At 45.5% G+C, this 25172-nt stretch overlaps 1 protein-coding gene across 1 annotated transcript; it reads right to left on the bottom strand.

The window, feature by feature from the left end:
- Positions 1-7447: 7447 nt before the first annotated feature.
- On the bottom strand, positions 7448-24339 carry LOC144770832 (uncharacterized). Its single transcript, XM_078655609.1, has 4 exons — positions 24249-24339; positions 21463-21585; positions 10427-10836; positions 7448-7882 (listed from the first exon to the last, which is right to left on the bottom strand). The coding sequence occupies exons 1-3, from the start codon at positions 24337-24339 to the stop codon at positions 10445-10447; spliced, it is 606 nt and encodes a 201-aa protein (XP_078511735.1). The 3' UTR covers positions 7448-7882; positions 10427-10444.
- Positions 24340-25172: the final 833 nt, after the last annotated feature.

Raw genomic sequence — 25172 nt, 5'->3', positions numbered from 1 at the left:
GAGGAGTAGACTTGTCCTTCTCCAGGCCTGGAATCCTGTTGGAGTCTCCACACCAAAATATTGGGAACAGTGCTGAAAGGAGGATAGCCGGTGCAAGCGTGTTAAGAAAGAGAGGTTGGCCCACATTAGGAGCATATAATACCACTAATTTGTGGAGCTCACTGAAGAGCCTTCCGCAATAACATGATGACCCTTATGGGCCTACCAAGGTGTGCGCAGTCACAAGTGGGAGTATATGTGGCCATGCCCCTCACGTCGCCTGTTCCACTCTGTCTTCCGTTCCCTTCCCTGGGCCAGTGTGGACAAGCATTGGAAGTCTCCCTGTGTCTCAAGTAAGGACCACACATCCTTCAGTGCCAAGAAGTAAAGAGTCTCACTGTGTGAGATGACCCTCAGTTTTGGTAGAGTTAATAGTGCATATTTGACACTCATGTCGCGGAGATGCTGTTTCACATCTCAAAACGAATCTCGTATTTTGCGCATGTCCACCGTGTAGGCTGAAAGATTGCGACAGTACTGTTGTTGATTGTTCGTGGACCTTTAGTTCTAGCAATCCATAATATATTGTCTCTATCTCTAAAGTTAAATAGTGTTGTAACCACTGGTCGAGGCCGGCCTCCTGGCGCAGGGGGATAGCCAGGCACTCAATACGCCCTCTCCATTGAGGAAAACCTGAAGATCTTCCCCCACTGCAGCTGCTCAGTCAGCAATGGTTCTAAAAATAAATTCATGCCTTCGCCTTCTGTGCCTTCAGGGACACCCACAAATCTGATAATATTCGTCCAGAAGCATCCCCCCACATCATCCATCCTGGCTTGTATAAGCACCACCTCTTTTTGGAGTGTCTTAATCTGATGTTGGTACTTCGTCACTGAGTGGCACACAGCCAATTATTATGTCTATGTGTTCTTTCTACGACCACGCCCCTGTTTACACAACTATTCAAACTTCTCTACAACAATTGTTGGGGAAAGTGCATACATGGGGAGCAGGGGTTGATTTAGTAGACTAACTCCTTACAAAAAACATTGAGAAAAGTGTGTGTGTTTGGTGGGAGTCTTATTTAATATTCTAACTCCAGTCCGACAAGCATTGGGGAACATGGTTACAAGGAGGGAGGATAGATTTACTATTCTAACTCCAGCCAAACAAACCTCGAAGAAAGTACACACATCCATACTAATATAATAAAGAGAGAGCCCAAACTTTTGAGGCGGGTAATCTCAGGAACCACAGCACCAATCACAACACCCAATACAGCGTTGGAAAGGGCAGTTGCAGCAGAAGGACATAGGCTATGCAGACGGCCACCATATACATTTAAAAGGTAAAAGAACTGTGCCAGCATAGTAGTCCCTTGTGGGCGTGTCTGCTTTGTGCTGTGGGCGTGTGCTGGGGGTGTGACAAACGCTGGGGGTGTGTGGTACGTTCCACCCTTCATACCATGTCTCATATCGTGTGCTGTGGGCGTGTGCTGGGGGCGTGGGCATGTGCGGGGCGCGGGATTACGGAAAAAAAGCGAGTGTTGTGCCCAATATTTCATTGTTTTTTCTTCCCAGGCTCTGTACATTCAGCACCGGGTGTCCACCCTGCTCCCTTTAAATACCTCTGCACCCCATAATCATAACCCACCCTTACTCCTTAAAATACCCCAACACCCTTAAACACTAACCCATCTTAACCCTATAAATATACCCTGTACTCCAAAACCCAAACCTATCCCTAAACCCTAAAAATACCCCTGTACCCCAAAACCCAAACCTAGCCCTGAACCCTATAAATACCCCTGTACCTCAAAACCCAAACCTACCCCTGAACCCTAATAATACCCCTGTACCCCAAAACCCAAACCTACCCGAACCCTAAAATACCCCTGTACCCCAAAACCTAGCTCTGAACCCTTAAAATACCACTGTACCCCAAAACCCAAACCTACCCCTGAAGCCTAAAAATACCCCTGTACCCCAAAACCCAAACCTAGCCCTGAACCATAAGAATAACCCTGTACCCCAAAACCCAAACCTACCCCTGAACCCTAAAATACCCCTGTACCCCAAAATCCAAACCTAGCCCTGAACCCTAAAAATACCCCTGTACCCCAAAACCCAAACCTAGCCCTGAACCCTTAAAATACCCCTGTTCCCCAAAACCCAAACCTACCCCTGAACCCTAAAAATACCCCTATACCCCAAAACCCAAACCTAGCCCTGAACCCTATAAATACCCCTGTACCCCAAAACCCATACCTATCCCTAAGCCCTAAAACTACCCCTGTACCCCATAACCCAAAACTATATCTGAACCCTTAAAATACCCAAACACCCCAAAACATATACCTCAGTACCCCAAAAGATATACCCCTATACCCATACTTACCATGTCCAAACATAAAAAACATGCTTTTACCATTCATGCATTTACAACGAATTTCGTTGTAAATGTATGCTTGGTAAAAGCATATAAAATGTAATGCCATGAGTTATAATGGCATTGCGGAGTCATGGTACTTTCGTAATGAAAGTATGCGGAGTGATGGTATGCGGAAAGAAAGTTGCGGAATAATGGGTGTTTACCATCCCCCAGTAAGTACATTGGTGGCACGGCGGCCCACATCTCCAGCAACATACTCGTATTTTTTCACCACCGATTCGAAAAATGCACAGGTCTCTCTCATTGATGGTCAGCACCGACATACACTTTTAGACACACCTCTCGCCACAAGTTCTAGAATTGCGAACTTTAGAGCTGGGGAGCTACGTTTGAATCTCGGCATCAGCTCAACATCCTGTGATTCCAGGCAAATCGCTTTGCCTCCCCGTGCCTACCACAAATGAATGTGTTCTTCTGTAATGTAAATTGTGCTCATGCCATGTTGTCGAGTTCACGCTATATAATATTGCAAGGAAAAATAAAGTAGGTAAACTCGAGTTCACACACTACTGAACGCGCACTCTTAAGTGTATCAGCAGTGCACTGTGAATCAGAGCGTTTCACAGGCCTGTCACAGATAAGAAATGCTATCAAAACTAAATCCTACAAACCAATATACTACTGGCCGGCAGCAATTCATACCCGGACAACGTCGGGACGGGCTGCTAGTCATACATATTATTGTAACATTAGACCAACAAATAATGGTGGCAGAGTATACGTTGGAGGGGAGTTAGATTTACTATTTTAATTAGTTACTAATACACACTGGGGAAAGTGCATGTATTGTAGAGGGAGGAAACCAGAGGAACTATTCTTACTACATTCCACAATCATTGGTAAAAGTGCATACATATGGGGGAGGGATCATATTTATCATTTCATTTCAACACACATTAGGAAAAGCACAAGTCTTTGGGGCAGGGTCTGATTCAACAGACTAACTCTATTCCAACAGATATTGGGGAAATGAATATGTTTGTAGTGTTCATATTTCCTATTCTAACTCCAGTCCCAGACACATTATGGAAAGTGCATACTCTGGAAGGGGTATACTGACTATTCTAACTGCAGACAAACAAACAATAAGGGATTTTCATATATTTGGTGGGAGGGTGAGGGTTGTGGTCATAATTTCTATTGTAAGTCCAGTGTAACAAACAATGAGGGAAGTGCATACATTGTGGGAAGATGTACTGGTCTAATTCCAACCCAGCAGACATATGGAAAAGTTAATCTTACAAGCCTATATCTATTTCAACAAACTATTGGTAAAATGCATATATTTGGGGTGTGGCAGTAGCTGTCATGTTTGCTATTGCTGTGCAAGGAACTCTTGAGTCCTTTGGCAGCAAGGTAATCCACAGGGCTATAGTTTCAGATGGTGCAGTCTTCATAGGCCAGGCCTTAGAGTTCATTGCACAGCAAAACTCTCCAGCAGGGCACTTCTTGCTTCATTCAGTTTCAAGCAGAAGATCTGGAGGGCTCTGCCCCTCTCAGATACTTATTCAAAATTCTCTGAATCAAGCACCAGGTCACTGCTGACCAATGAGAGCAGGGCAACTCCTCATAGTTATGACCACATCCTGTGGAGTGTGGCATTAGTTTGTCCCAGAGTGCATCATTCTTCCAAATCCATAATGGCTGATTTTCCAACAAGGAGGTAAGAGCAGGCTAAACACACCCCCTGGGATGTCTTAGCTCCATGGACTCTCCCCCTACCATTTGCACATACCTTCCTTAAGCCTAGCCCTGACTCTGGGTCAAGACTGTCATAGTGGACTGAAACCCAGGCCTCCCCTCTGCCTTTGAAGAGCATAGTTTACGACGCCACCTCCTGGCCTGGCATTCCTATAGACCACCACATTGCCCTCCAGCAACCTGGCTAATCCACTTAACTCTGACCAATCAGGGCAGACCACTGAAAGGCTGAATTTGGACTTACAAACAAGAAAGTCTCATAACTTATTGTATGTACACTTTAAGAGAAATTCAACAATATAATATTGTTGGATTTACTACTACCATTCTGGAAAGTCTTTGAATGGTCCGGCTACTTCTCACCTATCAATATTTATTAATCAATCACTTCCTACCATGTTAACCTATGGGCCATGGAGTTTGCAATGGGGAAAATTACTTGCGCCACTTTTATAGCACCAGGGCTTATAAAACCATATTTTATAAGTATGTCCCTAATTTCTACCGTACCCCCACCCCTGTGCAACTAGGGGAAACTTCAGGGGTTCTGAATCTGCAGAAATATTGCAGATCATCCTTACCCAATTCTTCTAGCATCAACGTCGAATTTGAGCACCTCTTTAATACAATGTGGGGAGTGAAATGTAAACTTTCACTTTACCCAGGCATAGAAAAACTCATTTTATAAGGGCGCTCCTTATAGATAACTGACCCCCCCACCCCTGGGATACCTAGGTGTGATCCCGGGGGTCCCTAATATGCAAAACATGGTAGGTGTTTTAACTTTTAAGGGCCCTTCCTCCCAAAGTCGAGTTTGGACACAATTTAAGGTTTAAAAGCTGTCCGGCCCACCAGTGCAGCTTTTAAACTTGCCTCAGGCTTCAACACTCCACACATGCTGGTGCAGAGAATATGCTGGCCTCTAAACTGCCATGTCCCAGGATACTGGAGACTTCCAGGTAGTTTCAATCCCCTGCCCTATTACATACTAGGGGCTTATGGGGTAGGTCATGCCAACTACAGGGGTACCCCACCATACCCTAGTGTACCCTAGTGTATGTTGGGTGTCTTAACTGTATTCTAATGTGTTCCTTTTAGCTTGGCACTGGCCCTGGGCCTGGTTAAACAGAGCCCAGGGTCAGTCACAGTCAGTTAACACCAGTTCCAGTCAGCAAAAAGTTGGGGGGTGCCCAGGGCACAGGATGACTTTGCAACAGTTAACAAGTAGTTTTATGGAGCAGCATTCCTTGTATGTGTGCCCTTATTTTGAGATCCTCTTGACAGACCAAAGACTAGGGTTGGACCAATGTACATGGAAACTTTAAGGGGGCAGAACTGCCCAGAATTGGCTGCAGATCTAAGTTGCTGGAATACTCAAAGGCTGCAAGGATAAAGAAGGGACAGAAACCTCGAGCCAGTGTGCCACGGTCTGAGACACTTTGGTGTGGAAGGCCAAATCTGTACAGACCACCGGACCCCACTTAACGATTCAGATAGTGAAATTCACCCCGCTGCTAGCACTTATTTTTCGGGGATATCTTTCGCCAAAGGTCAGATTTGAAAAAATAAATGAATTCTGCACAATTTAGAAATCTGTTCTTCATGAATATAAAATGTGCAAATCGAAAGCTGCCTTGCTTCTAATGTGCTTCCAAGATACTCTCACAGTTAAAGAACAGAATGACCGATCAGTGACCATAAGTCATGGATCATTCATGTGCTTAGCACCAATAAAGCACAAGGCAAGCCCTAGATGCAGAAACACCTTCTCTCAATAGAAAGACAAGTGTTCCCCATTGTCATACTATGATTCCGTCTCTGCTCCATGGCCTTAACCATTATAAATATCTGATGCTCCCAGATGATATTGCCCTTCTGCAGGCAGCCGGTCTGAGATCCACTTTCCATTTGTTGTCAGAGGCTCATTTGATTGACTCTTTTTCCAGCTGGTCTGTTCACTCACCCTGGTCAACTAATCGTTGAAATGACACGTGTTTTATGCTCTCTGGTGCTTGTGTATCTTACAGCAGACACTGGAGGTACATCCGGCTCTTGTCGCGAGCTGTGGCAGGCCGGAGACTGCACAAGTGCTTGGAGGGATGGTGGGTTTCCTTCACGCGTTGGGGTCTATCGCCTATGATAGGGAGGTGCACGAGGACTTGGTGCTGCATGGAAGCTTGATCATATGGCGGAGTCATTTGTAGATTTGTCGAGGATGCCTCGACTCCTTCAGTGGTGGGATAAATGTAAATGTAAATGTTTTTGTACTTGTATAGCGCACAGCTACCCGCAGTGGGTTTCCCGGCGCTTGTACGAATACCGCAAGGGAACCCTTCCTGGCTTTCCCTGTGAAGTGTCCACTCCTGGGCACCCCCATGGTGCAGACCAGGCATCCCTCGCGTTGTGGGGGCCGTTGTGGAGACTAAGCAAGCTATTGCCCAGAGTTGCAGCGCGGGACCCATGACCAGAATAGGCACTGAGGCGAGAATATCCGGTCAGGGGAATTAATGAGTCTGAGACCCGCCGAGGCGGGAATCGAACCCTGGTCCCTGGCCAGAGCTCTGCATCGAGGTCTACCTGCTCTAACCATTGAGCCACACTTCTCCACCTATAGTGCATTGGTGGAAAGTGGTCTGAGGCTAGAGATGGGCGCTGAGTGCGCCCCACTGGAGGATTGTCACCGCCTCTGAGTTTCCTGATGTAAGAAATGAGCCCTTGTGGTAGTGAGTGTGCAAGGGGCTGCATGAGTGGCCAGAGGTGTGTGTGGGCTGGGCTGTCACACCAGGGCTGTTTGGTGTCACCATGAAGCTGGTGGCAAGAGATGTGATTGTGCCACGTCTTGTCTGACATGTTGATGCAGCTAAACATGATTGTTTCACCGAGAGGACTCAAGAGTCTTACAGAGAGCTGTACTCCATAGGACATGAGCTGAGCATTAGAGGTATCTCAGTGGGCTCTGGTCTCAGCCGTGTCTCACATCCCACATGCCAAGTGAACCTTAGTGAACTTCATAAAAGCATACTATATTGCTAATACTGAACTCTCTTGTAATGCTATTGCCATTTACCAAAGCAACACAAGAAAAATACTTTTATACAATGAATATTACTTGTATAAAATGATTTTGTTTCATAATATTGAGTAATAAACATTCAAAGCATATGTGACCTTGAAATCAACCAGTAATATTTTTGGATGACGCAGATAATTGCACTTCGGTGTATTTTTCAGCCTGAACACGACTTCTCTCACTTTCAGACATCACAATCTTCACAATCTTGGAGAAAGGCCAATGTGTGCAACCATCACAACAATATTTAGAATGATATATTTTTATTAATGAAACATAATAACTACAAATCAACGTTGTCAATGCTAAACGCATGCTTTTCAATTAGAAACGTTTGATAAAATGTGAAAGTTTAACCAAAATCCAAACATTTTGAGCCAAATATGCTATTTTTCGGAGAAACAAAGGTTACTTCATTTGGGAGTGGGGACAACGGATGACTGTCTGCACCGCCAGCATTTTGCAAGACCAGCTGTAAGAGAGGGTCTAATAGTTAATAGGCAACTCATCCCTAAGCTGAACGTGCACACAGATTTTTTTACCAGCTACTTTATCACAAGTAGGATATTTTTAAAATTAAATGCAGGGAAAACAGGAATTCCAGTCATTAAGAAACACGCTCCTGATGGCGACGATGGCATATTCTGCCTACTCATCTTGACTCTGTTTTCTCTGTTCCTGCTGAAAAAGAATGGAACACATTTGGTTACTCTGTTGTCCTTAATGTGGATGGTATTTAACTAAAATAAAGTATTTCTTTACATATTTGCTTTGTCGACCGAAGAGTGACAAAGACACAAATGTGCCTATATTTGTATTTGGTGCGTTGCAGTAGAGCCCAGCAATATCATGTCAGCAATTTATGATGATTTAAGTTGTTTGCCTGCTGCCACATCAAGCACTGCAAAGTCCAGAACCCATCAATCATAATGCATGTTCTGAAGTGTCCAAAGAGTTGATTGGTTCTGACTGCAAAGGTGGCTTCAAGCATAGAGGATACTCCCCCCTGGAGGCTGGTCTGGGAACTGCCGGGTCATGACATGAAGAGCAGCAAACACTTCCCAAGAATTCATTTACCTGTAACCTACACTGTGCCTGACCACATTCTAAGTGTTGATGTCAAGGAGGACGGGCGGTGTTGCTTGTTATTGTGGTTGTGGTCTGGTGGGTGGTTTCAACCTAGAATGTTGGAGCAGAATGTGGGGTTTGATTCTGTGAGGATGGGAATGGACCATTATTGCCAGGGTGGAGAGCTGCCCATTCACCTGTCATTGCTGGTGGGTAGTTAGTCACTGGATGGGAGTTTCTTATTGGAGCACTTGATGGATGACTATACGTGTTGAGCCTGGTTGTTCTGTCTGGGCAAATGTTGGAATAACAAATTCTTCTTAGGTTGCCCTGCTAGTCATTCATATAGGTATGATATTATTAAATGTATATAATTTGCCGCATAATGCCTGTTTAGTGGCAAATAGGATGTGGTGTTGGTGGACTTTATCACGCTCCATGCAGCGGATCCTTCACAGAAGACTGGGAACACGCTTTGTCAGAGACCAGCAGTCATGAGTGAAGAATAACTGGGTGGACTCAAGTCAGTGGAAGGCAGCGTAGTACAATGAGAGACCAGATTATTGATACATATAGGGAATCCTGTGTACATGTGCATTGTAGGCAGGGCAATTAGTCAAAGGCCATTAGACTACGTTGAGTGTCCATGCTGTAGGCATCAGCTGAGTAGGCACAGGAAGCACTTTTTAAGGCAGAATCAATATTTCTTTTACTTGAATTAGTCTATGTGCTATACGCGTATGTGATTTTTTTACATTTCTAGCACAGCATAGGTAAAGGAATGGAATGGGACACCAATTATGTGGGGGAACATTTTTGTTCCAGTGACACCTATTTTTTCAAAACAGTTTTAATACAACACGATCTGCTTTACAAAGCTTATTTATCACATTTTGCCAGTGATTGGGTTTGGAAGCAGTGGTAACAGATTTTATGTGGTGGTAATAAGGGAGCTGGAATTTAGAGAAAACTGTTCTACAAATTTTGGCATCAGAACCCAACTGTCCTCCCACATCTGGGGATCCTGATAACCTAGGGAAACACTGAAATTATATGTAGGTTACACCATCTAGAGGAGAGAAGTCATTGAATGACTTGAGAGAAACTATTTCATCTGCTTTGGAGATGGAAAGACTAAGGCAACCATTTAGAGTAAGGCAGTAAGGGGAAGTTTGCCATAAACTGGGTTTCTGGTTTTCCCTCTCACAGTTCCTCTGATTCATTTACAACTGTGACCTGCTCAGATTCACACTGCAGAACATCAGCTGGGTCCATCTCTAGAAATCATTTGCCAGCTCTAAATGTCAGAATGACTGCCCAATTAGGGGTAGGCTTCCATCACATACTTTCCTCTTGGTGACCACCATGCAGGCAGTCACCAACAGGAAAAATACATAAATGTTCCATGAAGGCACAGCTGTTGGTGTAAGCTTTTTTAGTGAAAATGTAGTGCAGTGTCCGAAGGGAATCCAGTTATGAAACTGTAGGAAGTAATATTGAACTAATAACAAAGTGCATGACAGGAAGCAATGATAGTTAAAGAGTGGCCATTGAACTGGGTGCCCTGGAAAGCCTAAGTGATGTTTCTGAGGGAGAGAGAAGGGAGATAAGTGGAGCAAACATTCAAGCAAAATAGCTGGCATGGGCAATAAGAAAAACATTTCAGGCCTTAGTTTGTGGGACACAGAAGCAGTGCTGATGAGGGTACACCAGAGTGGCCGATGGCTCTATGTGAGATGGCCCATTGCATCCTGTGAGTGTCTGGATGGAGTTGTTAATTGCCTGCTGCCGGAGAAGCCAGTGGTGATGTACCACTGTGGGCTGTGGGACTGAGGCAACGTTCTCCGAAGGATCACGTGAGCATGGGTTTGATTAAACAGAAGGTTCTTTTGGAAAGAAGGTGTGTAAGGGTGCTCTCCTCTGCAAAGGGTCACCTTGAGAGTGCCTCTAACAGGTGGTGTTAGAGGGGATGAAACATCCTATCCTATCACAAATTTGATAACATAAACTCTATAAGGAGGATTACTGAAAAAAGGCAACTCCATGACATCCTGAATATGTCTGTATGACCCATCGAAGCCCCGCAGTGATTAGCAGTCATAAACAAAGCGTACCTCAGAACATGAGAGAAGACTTCAATACAGACATTATTCTCACCAGAATTGACGAGATTCTTTAGGGACGGCTGCTCTTTGGGGGTGTCATTGACTGGTACTTTTTCACGGTAGTTAAGACGGTGTCAATTATCTGGACCATGTCCCATGGCCCATCCTTCTTGTCAGTTGGGCAAGCTTTGTGTGCATTCGCCAGAATTTCAATGATTTTAGGCTTAGGAAGTTTGTTGTCCTTGAGAAGCTTGTGGACAGTCTCCAGGGCCTCCAGACCATCCTCCATCTTCTCCTTAATGTGATTGACAGCTTCTCTGATCTTTTCTTGTATCTTCTTATTGATGTTGTCCACTTCCTTACTCTTCTCCGGGACTAGTCTCTTGACCTCTGCTGCTATCCCAGTGATCAGGGCATTAAGCTGGGCGGCGACGCTGTTCTTGGGTCCTGGAAAAAATTCACCTGTAGGAGATAGTGGGAGTGGGTCAATAGAAGGACCTAATAAATGGAAGGGAGCAGAGAGGAAACACAAATAGATGATCACATTCCTACTGCCCACAGCCCGACCGTTCCAGGTGAGCAAGAGCTCTGCTGTGCCATGGGGGATGGGCAACGGTGGAGCACAATCATAAGAAAAACAATTTAGCAATACTGCAAACTTTTTTCTCAGTTTTTGTCTTCAAATTTAGAAGCAAAGAATGTGGTAATATGTTTCCACCTCTACCTATATCACTGCTGACTTAGGCATGATGAACAGCATGATTGTGGATATGGTCCGAACGGTCATTGAGCTTGTTCCCTTCTTCATGAGTCGAGTGAAGTGTTGTTTAACTTACTCTACATTGGTGGTATTAACATTACGTAGAATGCACTGTAACATTCTTTCTGTGTGATGGGTGAACTTTAGTCATTGCAGCATCCTATGGTTCTTGACCACTAATAATTAGATGCAAAGCAAGGTGGCTTCAGAAGCATTGCTGGAGGTCTGCATACGACAGAGGTCTGCCACAAGGAAGCGTATCCGTGCTGACCCTATCATTGTCCTTAGGACAAGGAAAATGAAATATATTTTGCTCTTTTTAAATAACTTATTTATAGAGGACGTATTAGAGACAACTAATGAGGTCTGTAGGGTCGGATGGATGGAAAACAGATGAGGATACAGATTATATGAGAGAAACGCGAAAAGAGGTAGAGAAGAGACTATAAAAAAGGGTAGTAGAGAGTGACAGACATTAGTGATATGGTGAGTTAGAACTAAGCAAAAGAGACTTGGAGAATGAGGCAGGACACCATATAACGGGGCACCTGGAGAGTGATAGGAGAAACGTAGGGCTCAAAGAGGGAATGAGGGCGAGAACTGACCGGGTGACAATTTGTAGAAGGGTGAGAGAGTGGGGAATGTGAGGAGACACCTGAGGACATAGGAGGAGAGAAGACAGAGAAAATAAATAGTCAATAAATGAGTGGGAGGACCTGTCCTGGAAGAGAGAACTGTATGCAGAGAAGGCGGCTAATTCTTAGAAGACAGAACGAGGAAGTACTGAAAGAAAAATATTTTAGAACAGTAGTACAGAGAAAAAAATAAAGAGGTATTTTGTAGTCTAGAGAAGGGGAAGGTATGGAGAAATAACAGAGAAAAATGTAGGGAGAGACAAAGGTGCAAAGAGTGGGAGCGAGCACTGAGCAGCCTCCTCCTTCAGTTTCTTTCTCACATTACCATCAGTGACTGTCTTTTGTAACCGCTCTGCCTCCCTGAGAAGCGGTCGCTCCCCACGCTCCCCTCCTGGATTTCGAAGCGCTTTGCTGGCTTTACTTGTGATCTGGGTATCGTAGCGCTTTGTTGGCTTTACTTACAAAGAATTGCTGCCTGCTAGAGCTCACTGCAGCTGCTCACATTATAATCTGTGCAAAGTACTACATTTTTAGTGAGCGCTCGCATCGCCTGATTTGAAATAACCTATTATTGCCTCATTTTGCCGGTGCCACTGCGACATCTAACTTTCTGCCCCCATTCTCGTCCTGTTTTGGTTTTGCTTTCGCCGCCATACTTGTTGTTGTGCCTCGTAGCCAGCCTCTCCACCCCGCTCCACCCCGCCTCCCAGCTGCTCCTCCCTCCCACTGACTTAAGGCTTGTCCCGTTAGCAATAGCGCTGTGACCGCTCTGCCTCTCTGAGAAGCGGTCGCTCCCCACGCTCCCCTCCTGGATTTCGAAGCGCTTTGCTGGCTTTACTTGTGATCTGGGTATCGTAGCACTTTGTTGGCTTTACTTACAAAGAATTGCTGCCTGCTAGAGCTCACTGCCGCTGCTCGCATTGTAATCTGTGCAAAGTACTATATTTTTAGTGAGCGCTCGCATCGCCTGATTTGAAATAACCTATTATTGCCTCATTGTGCCGGTGCCACTGCGACATCTAACTTTCTGCCCCCATTCTCGCCCTGTTTGGATTTTGCTTTCGCCGCCATACTTGTTGTTGTGCCTCGTAGCCAGCCTCTCCACCCCGCTCCACCCCGCCTCCCAGCTGCTCCTCCCTCGCTCCGCCCCCCCTCCACTACCCACTTATGTCAGATGCACTTGCGCGCAGCGTCCACGCGCAGCGGTCGCGCCCTATGCGCGCCGAAGGTGCGCCAAAGGTAAGCCCGTCTACGCACGTCCGCGGCTGGACCGCGCCCAGCGCCAGGCACCCTGGACCCTGCAAGACTCACCCCGCTCGCATTACATACGACGCAGCAACCCTCTCAGCTCTGAACCCCGGCCGCTCACCACAATGCTACCAGGCTGCCCCGGGACACACCCATGGACCCTTCACCTGCCACTCCTGCAAATTCGACTGTATCAGGACCCACACCAAACCCAGTAACTCCAAACAGTGCCCCGACAACAACTACCTGAAGTGCATCCTCCTCAACACCCGCTCGATCCACAAACACTCCATTGAACTCTGGAATATCCTCGACACCACATCTCCGGACGTCGCCTTCCTCACAGAAACATGGATGAACGCCTCTTCAGCTCCCGACATCGCCATAGCCATCCCAGACGGCTACAAGATCATCCGGAAGGACCGCACCAACCCAACAGGAGGAGGCATCGCCATCGTCCATAAGAACACAATCCGCATCACGACCAGTTCCGACGATCACCTCGCAGCCGCCGAACACCTTCACTTCCAGATCCACACCGACCCCAAGACCACACTCAGAGGCACCCTCATCTACAGACCACCAGGACCCTGTACACAATTCAGCGAAGACATCACTGACTTCATCAGCCCACATGCCCTCCCCTCCGAGAACTACATCTTACTGGGAGACCTGAACTTCCACCTGGAAAAGAAGAACGACAGCAATACCACCAACCTTCTAGACAACCTGGCCAATCTCGGACTCAAACAACTTGTTGACACCCCCACCCATCTTGCCGGACACACGCTCGACCCACTCTTCACCTCCAGCATGCACATCTCCTTCGATCACACCACCACTCTCCATTGGACGGACCACAGCTGCGTTCACTTCAACTACAAAAAGACCTCGACCCACAACCCCCCACAACCTATTCCCCGAAGAAACTGGAACAAAATTACCACCGACCAACTCCTCACATCGCTTCACCAAAACCCCCCTGCCAAATCATCGGACCCAAACCAAGCAGCCACCAACCTCACACAATGGATCACCCACAGCGCTGACGAACTAGCACCCCTGAAAAACCATCAAATCAAGCAAGGCAACAAAAAAGCCCCCTGGTTCAACGACGACCTTAAGAAATCCAAGAAGCTCTGACGTACCTGTGGTATTCCATACCTGTGACTTGCTTAGGGTTCTTAGAACCTGGAGCGTCAGAGAAGAACCTGAGAGTGGGGATAGCGGTTGCTGTGAAGAGTGGATGCTTTCCTGCACTGTTCCCTCTTGTGGATGTTAAGCTGTTCCTATCTACAAATAAACCAATTGGAAACCTACTTCTGTGTGGACCCATTCTCTACATAAACTTTGGCGACGTTTGGGAGCATTTTCAACGAAAATTCCTGGGTAAAGAAATTAAGGAACAGCGTTCACTTCATTGTTCGTCTCATTTTCGGAAAGAAAAAGAAAAAGACTGCACTGGATTCGGCATCATCGGAACACCGTCTACATCAACTCAGCATTTCAGTAACGTATAGTTTACTTTTATGAAGTAACAAGACTTCACATTTGTACTGCCGTTAATCTACGCGCTATTTAAAATTACCCTGCGTTCTGTCCCCGCGCATCTCCTGCCTCCACTCCTCCGTGTTCACACGCGCTGATCACTACGAAGCTCCACCGGAACTCTGGGACAACGCGAGCGTCGTGACTCGCGCGCAGCACTGTGGGTGTCACCTTTCAACCCTCTAAACGCCGTGACGTCATCAACGTGCCTCCATCTTGTTCTCACTTCATATTTTTGTTATTTCTTCAGCGTTTAGATCCTTACAATTCATATTACACTCTGGCACTACAGTTCATTCGAAAATTAAAAGAGGTATTTATATTCAAACGTTTTCATTAAAATCTTGATACATTTTACAGCAGTATTAAACTTTGCTTATCAGAATGTCAAATATAGCTGCTCCTCCTCATTTTCTACAATCTGCTGGTGAACCCACCATTGAATGGGACTTATGGTTTCCGATGTTCATGGCATATGTTGATGTACTTGAAAAGGATGGATGTTCAGCCAAACGCAAACTAGCACTTTTGAGACATTGTTTAGGCGGTGCTGGCATCAAAGAATTCGACAATCTTCCTCCTATTGAAGGAGCAGGAGACATAGATATTTTTGAGAAAGCTACCAGACAAATGAAAACTCGTTTTGGTAGGAAAATAAATACTGTTATGGAGAGGTTCAAGTTTTACTCCCGTGTACAGAAACAAGATGAATCGATTGAAGACTATGTTTCTGCCTTACGCTCATTAGCTTGTTCTTGTGCCTTCGAAACCATTTCTTATGAACAGGTTCTCCGTGACCAGATCATGATGCGAACCAAAAGCAAAAAAATCCAAGAAAGACTTTGGCTAGGCACAGAATCATCTCTTAGCGCAGTAATTAATATTGCAAAGGGAATTGAACAGTCCGAACTATTTGTTTCCGAGATTCGTGGTTCCACTACTTCTCCAAAACCACAGACTACTGAACCAGAAGTTTCTTTAGTTAAAAGCCAAATATCTTCTAATTCCAAAAACGTTTTCAAGAAAGACTACGAAAGGAAATTTGTAGACAACAAGAACTTCTCTGATAACAGAACATTTACTAAAAGAAATATTGCATGTTATAGATGTGGTAGTCCTAACCATCTGGGTAATTTTAGAGGATGCCCTGCTTGGGATAGAATTTGTGTAAAATGTAAGAGAAAAGGTCATTTTGGTAATGTGTGCCGCTCTATCCAAAAAGTTAATTACATGTCTCAAGAAGAAGAAGAGGTCATCAACAGTTTTAATTGCATACTTTCTGTTGATGAAGTTGAACTTAAACAATTTCCTTCTTGGCCCATTTTCATAGACAACGTTTCCATTGATTTGATGATAGATTCCTGTTCATGGTGGTATACTATAATTGGTCTGAAATTATTCAATAACATATGGAAAGACAGGGAATTGTTAAAATCTGACAATCAGCCTGGAGGTTACTCTGGGACAAAAATTAGTCTAGAAGGTTTCTTTTGGGCTACTATCCAAGTCAAAGACAGAATTACCAAAGGCAAAGTACATGTAGCTACTAAGGGAGTGGCCATCCTGGGTTGGCCACACCAACATGTATAGGAATCAAACTCGATCCTAATTCCAATCCTCCTGTCTGTTTCACAGATTTGAGTGTACTTTCTGTGAGTGAAATTAATTCTTGTACCTCAACTGAGAATGCCTCTTATGTTACCAGCCTTAAGTCTAAATTTCCTGATGTGTTTACTGATACCCTTGGGAAATTTACGAATTTTAAACACAAAATAATTCTCAATGATAACGCAGTTTCTGTCAGACATAAAGTCAGGAATGTTCCTTTAGCCTACAGAGGCAAACTCAAGGAAATTTTAGATGATCTTGTTTTAAAAAGAATTATTGAACCTATTGAGGCTTCCCCGTGGGTTTCGCCCATTGTTTTATCACTTAAAAGCTCAGGAGATCTTCGTTTGTGTGTTGACCGCAGCTTGAATCAAGAAATCTGGGTGGACAAACATCCTCTACCCAATATTCACGAGTTAATTTCTTCTCTGGCTGGTGCCACTGTGTTTTCTACAATTGATTTAGCTAGCGCATACCACCAAGTAGAATTACACGAAGACTCCAAAAAATGTACTGCATTTGTCACCCCGGAAGGTATGTTTCAATATCTAAGAATGCCTTTTGGGCTGGCAAGTGCCGCCTCTGTTTTCCAACGGTTAATGAAAGAGTTGTTGATGAATTGTTAAGGGGCAATAGCTTTTCAAGATGATATATTAATTTTTGGCAAGGATTCTCAGGAACATGATAGTAATCTACATTCAGTCTTAAGCAGCGTGCAAGAGAAAGGTCTCACTTTAAAATTTTCAAAATGCAAATTTAGACAATCTCATGTTGAATATTTGGGACATGAAATTTCTTGTGATGGCATCAAGCCAAAAATCAATCATGTTAAAAGTATTACCTCAGCTCCGGTTCCAACCTCCAAGGAGCAGTTATTATCCTTTCTTGGCCTCACTGAATTTTATGGAAGATTTGTACAAAATTATTCTACGATTGTCCATCCTTTACGTTCTTTACTCAAAAAACAAGTTACATTTATTTGGAGTAATGATCAACAAGTTTCTTTTGATACTCTTAAAAGTAAAATTGTAGAAGCCCCTTTTCTTAAACCCTTTTCTGTTACCAAAGAGTGTATTGTGTGCATGGATGCCAGTAATGTTGGCCTTGGTGCCGTTCTAATGCAAAAAGATAAATTTGGGGAGTATGTAGTTTCTTATGCTTCCAGGACCTTGCGTGGAGGTGAGTTTAATTATTCAACAATAGAAAAGGAATTACTTTCCTGTACTTGGGCAGTCCAACATTTCCGCCAATTTCTTTGGGGCACTAAGTTTTCTCTGAGGACAGACCATAAACCTCTTGTTAGTATGTTGTCTGCAGGTGGGGGCAGGGTTCTGACTGCTCGCTTAGCGAGACTCGCAGCCAAGTTACAGGAATATCGTTGTGAGGTTATTTATGTTGCTGGACGCATGAATGTTCATGCAGATTTTATGTCACGTTTTCCTGTTAGTGATGGTCCTGATTCTGTGCTGTCTGATGAATGTGATGTCGCTTTTACTTTGTCTGATGTTAACCTTATTTCGGGTGATGCTCAGTCCAACTTAATTTCTGAAACCCGATGGGCACAAGCTATGCAGATGGATGAAGTGATGTTGAAAGTGAGAACCTTTTTAAAGGATGGTTGGCCTGAGGAGAGGAAGTTGAGTGGTGATTTGGCCTCTTTCTTTAAAGTTAAAGATGAGTTAATGGAAAATTTTGGCATGGTTTTTAGATCTGATAAAATTGTTCCTCCCAGAGATATCAGAGATTCTATTTGTAACATCGCTCATGAAGGACACATGGGGATGTCTACTACCAAAAGAAGGATCAGGGAATTTTACTGGTGGCCCAGTATGGATGCTATGATTGACAAGTGGGTCAGGAATTGTACACCTTGTTCTTTAAGCGATAAAACTGTTAAGCCTGTTTCTTCTGGTGGTTTCACACCCATAGAATTTGTTCAGAGCCCTTGGCGCAAGCTAGGTGTGGACATTATTGGGCCTTTTAATTATCAATCTGGCAAAGACATGTTTGCTGTCGTTTTAGTCGACTACTTTTCTAAGTGGCCTGAATTGAAAATCGTAGAGAAAGTCAATTCTGAAGTCATTATTGAATTTTTGAATGAAGTTTTTTGCCGTGAAGGTTTGCCTGAAGAAATTATATCTGATAATGGTCCTCAGTTTGTTAGTGCTACCTTTTCTTCTTTTCTTTCCAGCTGTGGAGTTACTCACAAAAGAGTTTCTAATTATTTTCCACAAGCCAACGGTCAAGTTGAGCGTTTTAATAGAGTCATTAAGGAATCCTGTCAGCTAGCTCTACGTAGCGGTTTGAAATGGAGAGAAGCTTTGCAAGCTACTCTTTTCACTTATCGCATGTCTCCCAATTCTGTGACTGGTTTATCTCCTTTTGAGATGTTGCGTTGCAGGAAACCTAGCTCTAAGCTCATGCCTTGGTGGTTGAAGGCCAAGGACAAAGATTACTTAGAATTGGATCTTAAAGGTGTGAAAGATTGTGTTAGTAAATACCACGCAAAAGTTTTGGAAAATTTTCCACAGGGAACTAGCTCTTCAAAGTTACGTGTGGGTGACCTTGTGCGTGTAAAATTTGGTGGTCTTGTTCGCAAAGGTGTTTCTAGATGGTCTAATCCCGTTGTTGTCACTGAAGTTTTTAGTAAAGCCGTCAGAGTGGAAGGTGGGAAAATTTTGAATTTTCGTCGTATTTCCTTGTACAAACCTAATTTTCCTCTGTCCACAGTTCATCAACCCAATTCAGAACTCTCTGAACACCCATGTATTATTAATAATGATTCTTGCTTTTCAGGTACCCGTGAAGTGTTTGATCATCTTTCCCATCAAATTGAAGATTCATGTCATGACAATTCAACCAATGTTGGTACAATGCATAACACTGTTCAGGAACATGTTTCATTTGACAATGTATCTAATTCTCCTTTTCATGACAATGTTTCTCCTCATGTTTGTCCTGATTCTCTTCAATCTCCAAATATCTCCCGCAGGAGTTCTCGAGTGAAGTTTTTTCCACAGAAATTTAGAGATTTTGTTCGTTTTTAGTTTTTTTTTGTTGTTTTTTTTTGTTTCTGCTAAAGGGGGGAGGTGTGTGGTATTCCATACCTGTGACTTGCTTAGGGTTCTTAGAACCTGGAGCGTCAGAGAAGAACCTGAGAGTGGGGATAGCGGTTGCTGTGAAGAGTGGATGCTTTCCTGCACTGTTCCCTCTTGTGGATGTTAAGCTGTTCCTATCTACAAATAAACCAATTGGAAACCTACTTCTGTGTGGACCCATTCTCTACAGTACCCTAGAGAAAGCCTGGAGAAAAAACCCAACCATCGACAACCTGGCCTCCTTCAAGAACGCCACCCGCAAACACCACCAACTCATCCGATCCACCAAGAAATCAACATTCAAGGATTGACTTGACAACAACGCCCAAAACAGCAGGGAACTATTCAACATCATCAAAGAATTTACCAACCCCAACGCCGGCTCCAACGACATCACCCCCTCCCAAGACCTCTGCGACTCTCTATCCTTATTTTTCTATAACAAAATCGCCGACATACATAACAGCTTCAAAAACCAATCCGAAGACCAGCCCACTTCACCCGCCCGAACCAAAACCGCACTCTAACAACCTCTACACCTGGAACACAATCACCACCGAAGACACCATCCGCCTGATGAACTCCATCCACTCAGGATCGCCAACCGACCCTTGCCCCCACCACATTTTCAACAAAGCAGACTCTATCATCGCACCCCATCTCCGCGATGTCATCAACTGCTCCTTCAACTCCGCTACCTTCCCGGAAAGCTGGAAACACGCCGAACTCAGCGCCCTTCTAAAGAAACCCACAGCAGACCCCACTGAACTTAAGAACTACCGCCCCATCTCGCTCCTCTCATTCCCCGCCAAAGTCATAGAGAAAGCTGTCAACAGTCAGCTCGCCGCCTTCCTTGAATCCAACAAAATCCCTTGACCCCTCACAGTCCGGCTTCCGAGCCAAACACAGCACCGGAACAGCCCTCATCGCAGAAACAGACGACATTAGAACACTACTGGACAACGGAGAAACGGTTGCCCTCATCCTACTTGACCTCTCCGCAGCCTTCGACACAGTCTGTCACAGCACCCTCATACAACGTCTCAACAATGTCGGAATACAAGGAAAAGCACTGGAATGGATCATCTCGTTCCTTGCCGGAAGAACCCAGAGAGTCCGCCTTCCCCCTTTCAGATCAGAGGCCACCGAAGTCATCTGCGGCGTACCACAAGGATCATCACTCAGCCCCACCCTCTTCAACGTATACATGAGCCCCCTCGCATCCATCGCACACCAACACAACCTCAACATCATCTCATACGCAGACGACACCCAGCTAATCCTCGCACACACCAAAGACCTAAACACCACCAAAACAAACCTACACGAAGGAATGAAAGATGTAGCCGAGTGGATGAAGAACAGCTGTTTAAAACTAAACTCGGACAAAACGGAAGTCCTCATCTTAGGTTCATCCCCCTCTGCCTGGGACAACTCTTGGTGGCCACCTGCCCTGGGAACCGCACCCACACCTACGGATCACGCACGCAACCTGGGCTTCATCCTAGACTCCTCTCTCTCGATGTCCAGACAAGTCAACGCCGTCTCATCATCCTGCTTCAACATTCTACGCATGCTCAAAAAAGTCTTCCGTTGGATCCCCACCGAAACTAGAAAGACGGTCACCCATGCCCTGGTCACCAGCCGTCTAGATTACGGAAACACCCTTTACGCCGGAACCACAGCCAAACTACAGAAAAAACTCCAACGCATCCAAAATGCCTCAGCCAGACTCATACTGGACATTCCTCGTCAGGCTCACATTTCCGGTCACCTGAAAGACCTCCACTGGCTCCCCGTCAACAAGAGAATAACGTTTCGTCGCCTCACCCACGCACACAAAGCCCTCTACGACCTTGGACCCGAATGCCTCAACACACGACTAACCTTCTACACCCTCACCCGCCAACTACGATCATCCAATCAAGCCCTCGTCGCTATCCCACGCATCCGTAAATCCACCATGGGGGGCAGATCCTTCTCCTACCTAGCGGCCAAGACCTGGAATTCTCTCCCCACCCACCTCCGCCTTACTCAGAACCACCTCTCCTTCAGAAAACAACTAAAAACTTGGATATTCGATAAGTAAATGCCCCCCCCCCCCTCCCCCAAGCGCCTTGAGACCCTCTGGGTGAGTAGTGCGCTATATAAATTTCTGAACTTGAACTTGAACTTTATCCGGTGCTCTTACCAAAGGGAGGGTGTTCTCCTGGCCCCGGCATCATTGGTCCTCCAGGCTGCTTGTTAGGAGTAAACAACTTTATAAAGAAGTCCATTGGGCACATATTCACAAAGCCTTCCGTAGAGGAATTATCTGCATATAAGGACAAAACATGTACATTCCCCATCAGTAAATACGTTTACAGTGCTCATGAAGAATGTGTGAAACATAATTGAACACAACTTTTAGCAGATGATGTGCCATGTGCTCGTGATGGCAAAGTCCATATCCCCTCTGGTAGCCATCCGCCCTTGGAGGATCTGGTGAAGACCTACTGGTTGACATTGGTGATCAGGCCCATTGGTCCACTGATGGCATCAGTCATTAAATGGCCTCGAATGATCTCTCACTTTGTGCAGAACAACCCTTGCCCTCTACCAGGGATCAGTTAATGGGGCGGGGCTATTTCCTGCCCATTAACCTGCTGAATCTGAGTTCATCATTAGTAGTGTAGAGTTGGTAGGTTATGAAAATAGAGATTATTAAAATGTGGTTTCTGAAATAAATTGTGAGAAACAGCATTCCAAGAGAGAGAGAGAGAGACAGAGACAGAGTCAGAGCGAAAGAGATTGAGAGAGAGGGAGACAGAGGGAGAGAGAAAGTGAGAGACAGAGAGTGAGAGAGAGAGGGAGACAGAGAAAAAGATAGAGAGAAAGAGAGAGAGAGAAAGAGGAACAGAGATAGAGGCAAAAAGACAGAGAAAGGGAGAGATAGACATATAGAGAGACAGAGACAGAGAGGAGGGAGAGAAAGAGATAGAGAGAGTTCAGGTAAGCGTCAGTGTAGGCGAGGCATTTTTGGACACTCTGTTGCTGCGCTTGCTTATTTCTAAAGTCTACTAACTGCAACTTACTTGTGGATATTTAATTCAATCTGGGAACCTGAAACCTAAATTTTAACTGTGCCACATGCTCGGCGCTTGAAGCGCGGTCTTGTGCGCTTTTATCTGCGCGTTTTAAAAGGGGAATACTTCACTTTGGATTTGCTGCGACTAGGGGGCTTGATTAGGACATACCTGCACATTAAAATTGTTATCTGCACCGCTGTTCGGCGGCCCGTCAGCTGGACTGGGGGTTAGGCGCCATTTTGGGAGGGGAAGTGCCGGCAAGGGACGCCATCTTTGTTGGCGTTATAGTTGTTGCTGCAGACATAGCACGATTGGGTGCTATTTAAGCCGACCAGAGCAGGCGCTCGCTCTGTTCAGGTAAGCGTCAGTGTAGGCGAGGCATTTTTGGACACTCTGTTGCTGCGCTTGCTTATTTCTAAAGTCTACTAACTGCAACTTACTCGTGGATATTTAATTCAATCTGGGGACCTCAAACCTAAATTTTAAGTGTGCCACATGCTCGGCGCTTGAAGCACGGTCTTGTGCGCTTTTATCTGCGCGTTTTAAAAAGGGAATACTTCACTTTGGATTTGCTGCGACTAGGGGGCTTGATTAGGACATACTTGCACATTAAAATTGTTATCTGCACCGCTGTTCGGCGGCCCGTCAGCTGGACTGGGGGTTAGGCGCCATTTTGGGAGGGGAAGTGCCGGCAAGGGACGCCATCTTTGTTGGCGTTATAGTTGTTGCTGCAGACATAGCACGATTGGGTGCTATTTAAACGTCCCCATGATGACGCGCAGCTGTGACGCGCAGCGGGCGCGCCATATGCGCGCCGGAGGCTCGCCAGAGGCGAGCCCATCTTTGCCCATCAGTGACCATCCGGGACCCGGGGCCAGAACCCCTGGCCCAATTGTGCATTACTCTAGGTGTGATCTATTGGAACTTAACATGGGTAAGTCCCACCTTGATCAGGATTGTATACATCTGCTAGCTCGGGAGGGCCTTCTGATTACATCTCAGAGCACAAGAGCGCGGCAGCGTTACTCCAATGCTCACGCTTTAAACTATGGCCTGTTGAATACGCGCTCTTTACCGGGCCACAAGTTGGAGGTCTTTTCACTATTGGAAGACGGGGAGCAAGATGCCCTTGCCCTTACCGAAACATGGCTGGAGGATTGTTCGGCGCCGGATTTAGTGGCGGCTCTACCAGATAACTATCTGGCACACCATTTCAATAGGAAGGGAGCTAAGAAAGGAGGTGGAGTAGCTCTTGTCTATCAGGCCCGTCTCCGCGCCGAAAGGTTTCTATCCGAAACCCTGGGGGGCGCAGAGGTTATGGGGGTAAAACTCAGGCAGGGGCCGGTATGTGTGGTGTTTCTGGTAGTATACCGACCGCCTTGGGCCTCGCCTGAATTCCCGGCTCTCTTCATTAGACTGGTTCAGGATCTGCGGTCGAGATATGACAAAATGATTATTGTCGGAGACTTCAACTACCATTGGGAAAAATCCCCTAAAGAGGGGCAAGCGCTACAGATTGAGGAAGCAATCTCCTCCTTGGACTTCACTCAACAAGTGAAGGGACCGACACACGAGAAGGGACATGCGCTTGATTTAGTTTGGACCACCATGCCAGTCCAGGGCTCTACAGAGATCTTGCCATGCGCCTGGTCTGACCATTCCTTAATAAGGGGTAGAATTCTATTGAACGGCCAACTGCGAAGTTGACAGAGAAGGAAATAGAAAGAAAGAGATTTGTAAGACGTGAGCGTGCACTCACAGGAGATGGATGCTTACTCATGGGAGACCTATGTTGTGAGTACTCATAGCAGACGTGCCTCTATTCACTGCAGATCAGTGTGTACTTACAGGAAGTGATGTGTACTCAGAGGGGAGATGTCTTACTCTAAGGAGATAAGTGTGTACTCACAGGAGATGGTTGGCATGCACTTCCCTCCATAGGGGGTCAGGCAGCACTTCATGTTCATGGCACATTCTGTTGGCTGAGAGCAGTTCTTCATGGTGGAAATGGCCCGGAAGTGGAGAAACATCGATGGGGAGAAAATGGTGCATCTCCTGGAAGAGTCTCCTCCGGTAAAGGAGCAGAATGCTAATGTTGATGCCCTCTGTGGACACCTTCAGCATAGACTGGGGAGAGCCTTGATTTGGTGGCACCCTTTCGCAGGGTGAAGAAGGTGGAGAGAGGAGCTGGGGCTCCCTGGTATAATGATTCCTTACGTGATTTGAAACGTGGGGTGAGGAGGAAAGAACGAGCATGGCGGAAAGAGTATGACGCCACAGCTAAGAAAGAATATATTTCATCCTTAGCGATTTATAAACTAGCCATCCAAACCAGGAAGGCTGCTTTCTTTGAGGAAAGAATAGTTGCAGCTAGAAATCCTCAGAAGGAAATCTTTCGGGTCCTGGCTGAGCTCAGGACAAACAAAGAGCAAAGCACTGAGTTCACCCAGGAGGATTGCCAGAGGTTTCAGGACTTCTTTGTGAACAAGATCTCCGATATTCTGGGAGAAATTGCTGCAACTATACCCCTTGATTGTCCTCGCCCACCTGACCATATTGGCCTGGCCGATATTACACTGTTAGCTGAGTTCTCCCCAATTGCAAAACAGGAATTACTCACGATTATGGACCGAGTTAAATCTGGCTCTCGGGTTGATCTATGTCCTCCTGATGTGTTTAAATTGGCACTGCCAGGAGTTGAGAAAGAAGTTTTGCATCTGTTGAACTCTTCTCTTCACACAGGACAGGTCCCCCTAGCTTTCAAAGAGGCCCGCCTGATTCCTTTACTAAAAAAACCTGGATCGGACACGAAGTGTTTGAAGAACTTCCGACC

This window comes from Lissotriton helveticus, chromosome 7 (assembly GCF_964261635.1).
Source record: "Lissotriton helveticus chromosome 7, aLisHel1.1, whole genome shotgun sequence".
In the NCBI taxonomy this organism is placed as follows: Eukaryota; Metazoa; Chordata; class Amphibia; order Caudata; family Salamandridae; genus Lissotriton; species Lissotriton helveticus.
The sequence above is the reverse complement of the archived record's forward strand: the minus strand, read 5'-3'. Positions and strand labels throughout refer to the sequence as shown.

Bases quoted from the DNA above. Each gene is read 5' to 3' on its own strand.
- LOC144770832 (XM_078655609.1), bottom strand. From the start codon at position 24,339: ATGAAGAACTGCTCTCAGCCAACAGAATGTGCCATGAACATGAAGTGC. The intron at 21,586-24,248 runs GTGAGTACACAC...CCTTATATGCAG, and splicing joins GTGCATGCCAACCATCTCCT to ATAATTCCTCTACGGAAGGC. The intron at 10,837-21,462 runs GTAAGAGCACCG...TATCTCCTACAG, and splicing joins AGGAGAACACCCTCCCTTTG to GTGAATTTTTTCCAGGACCC.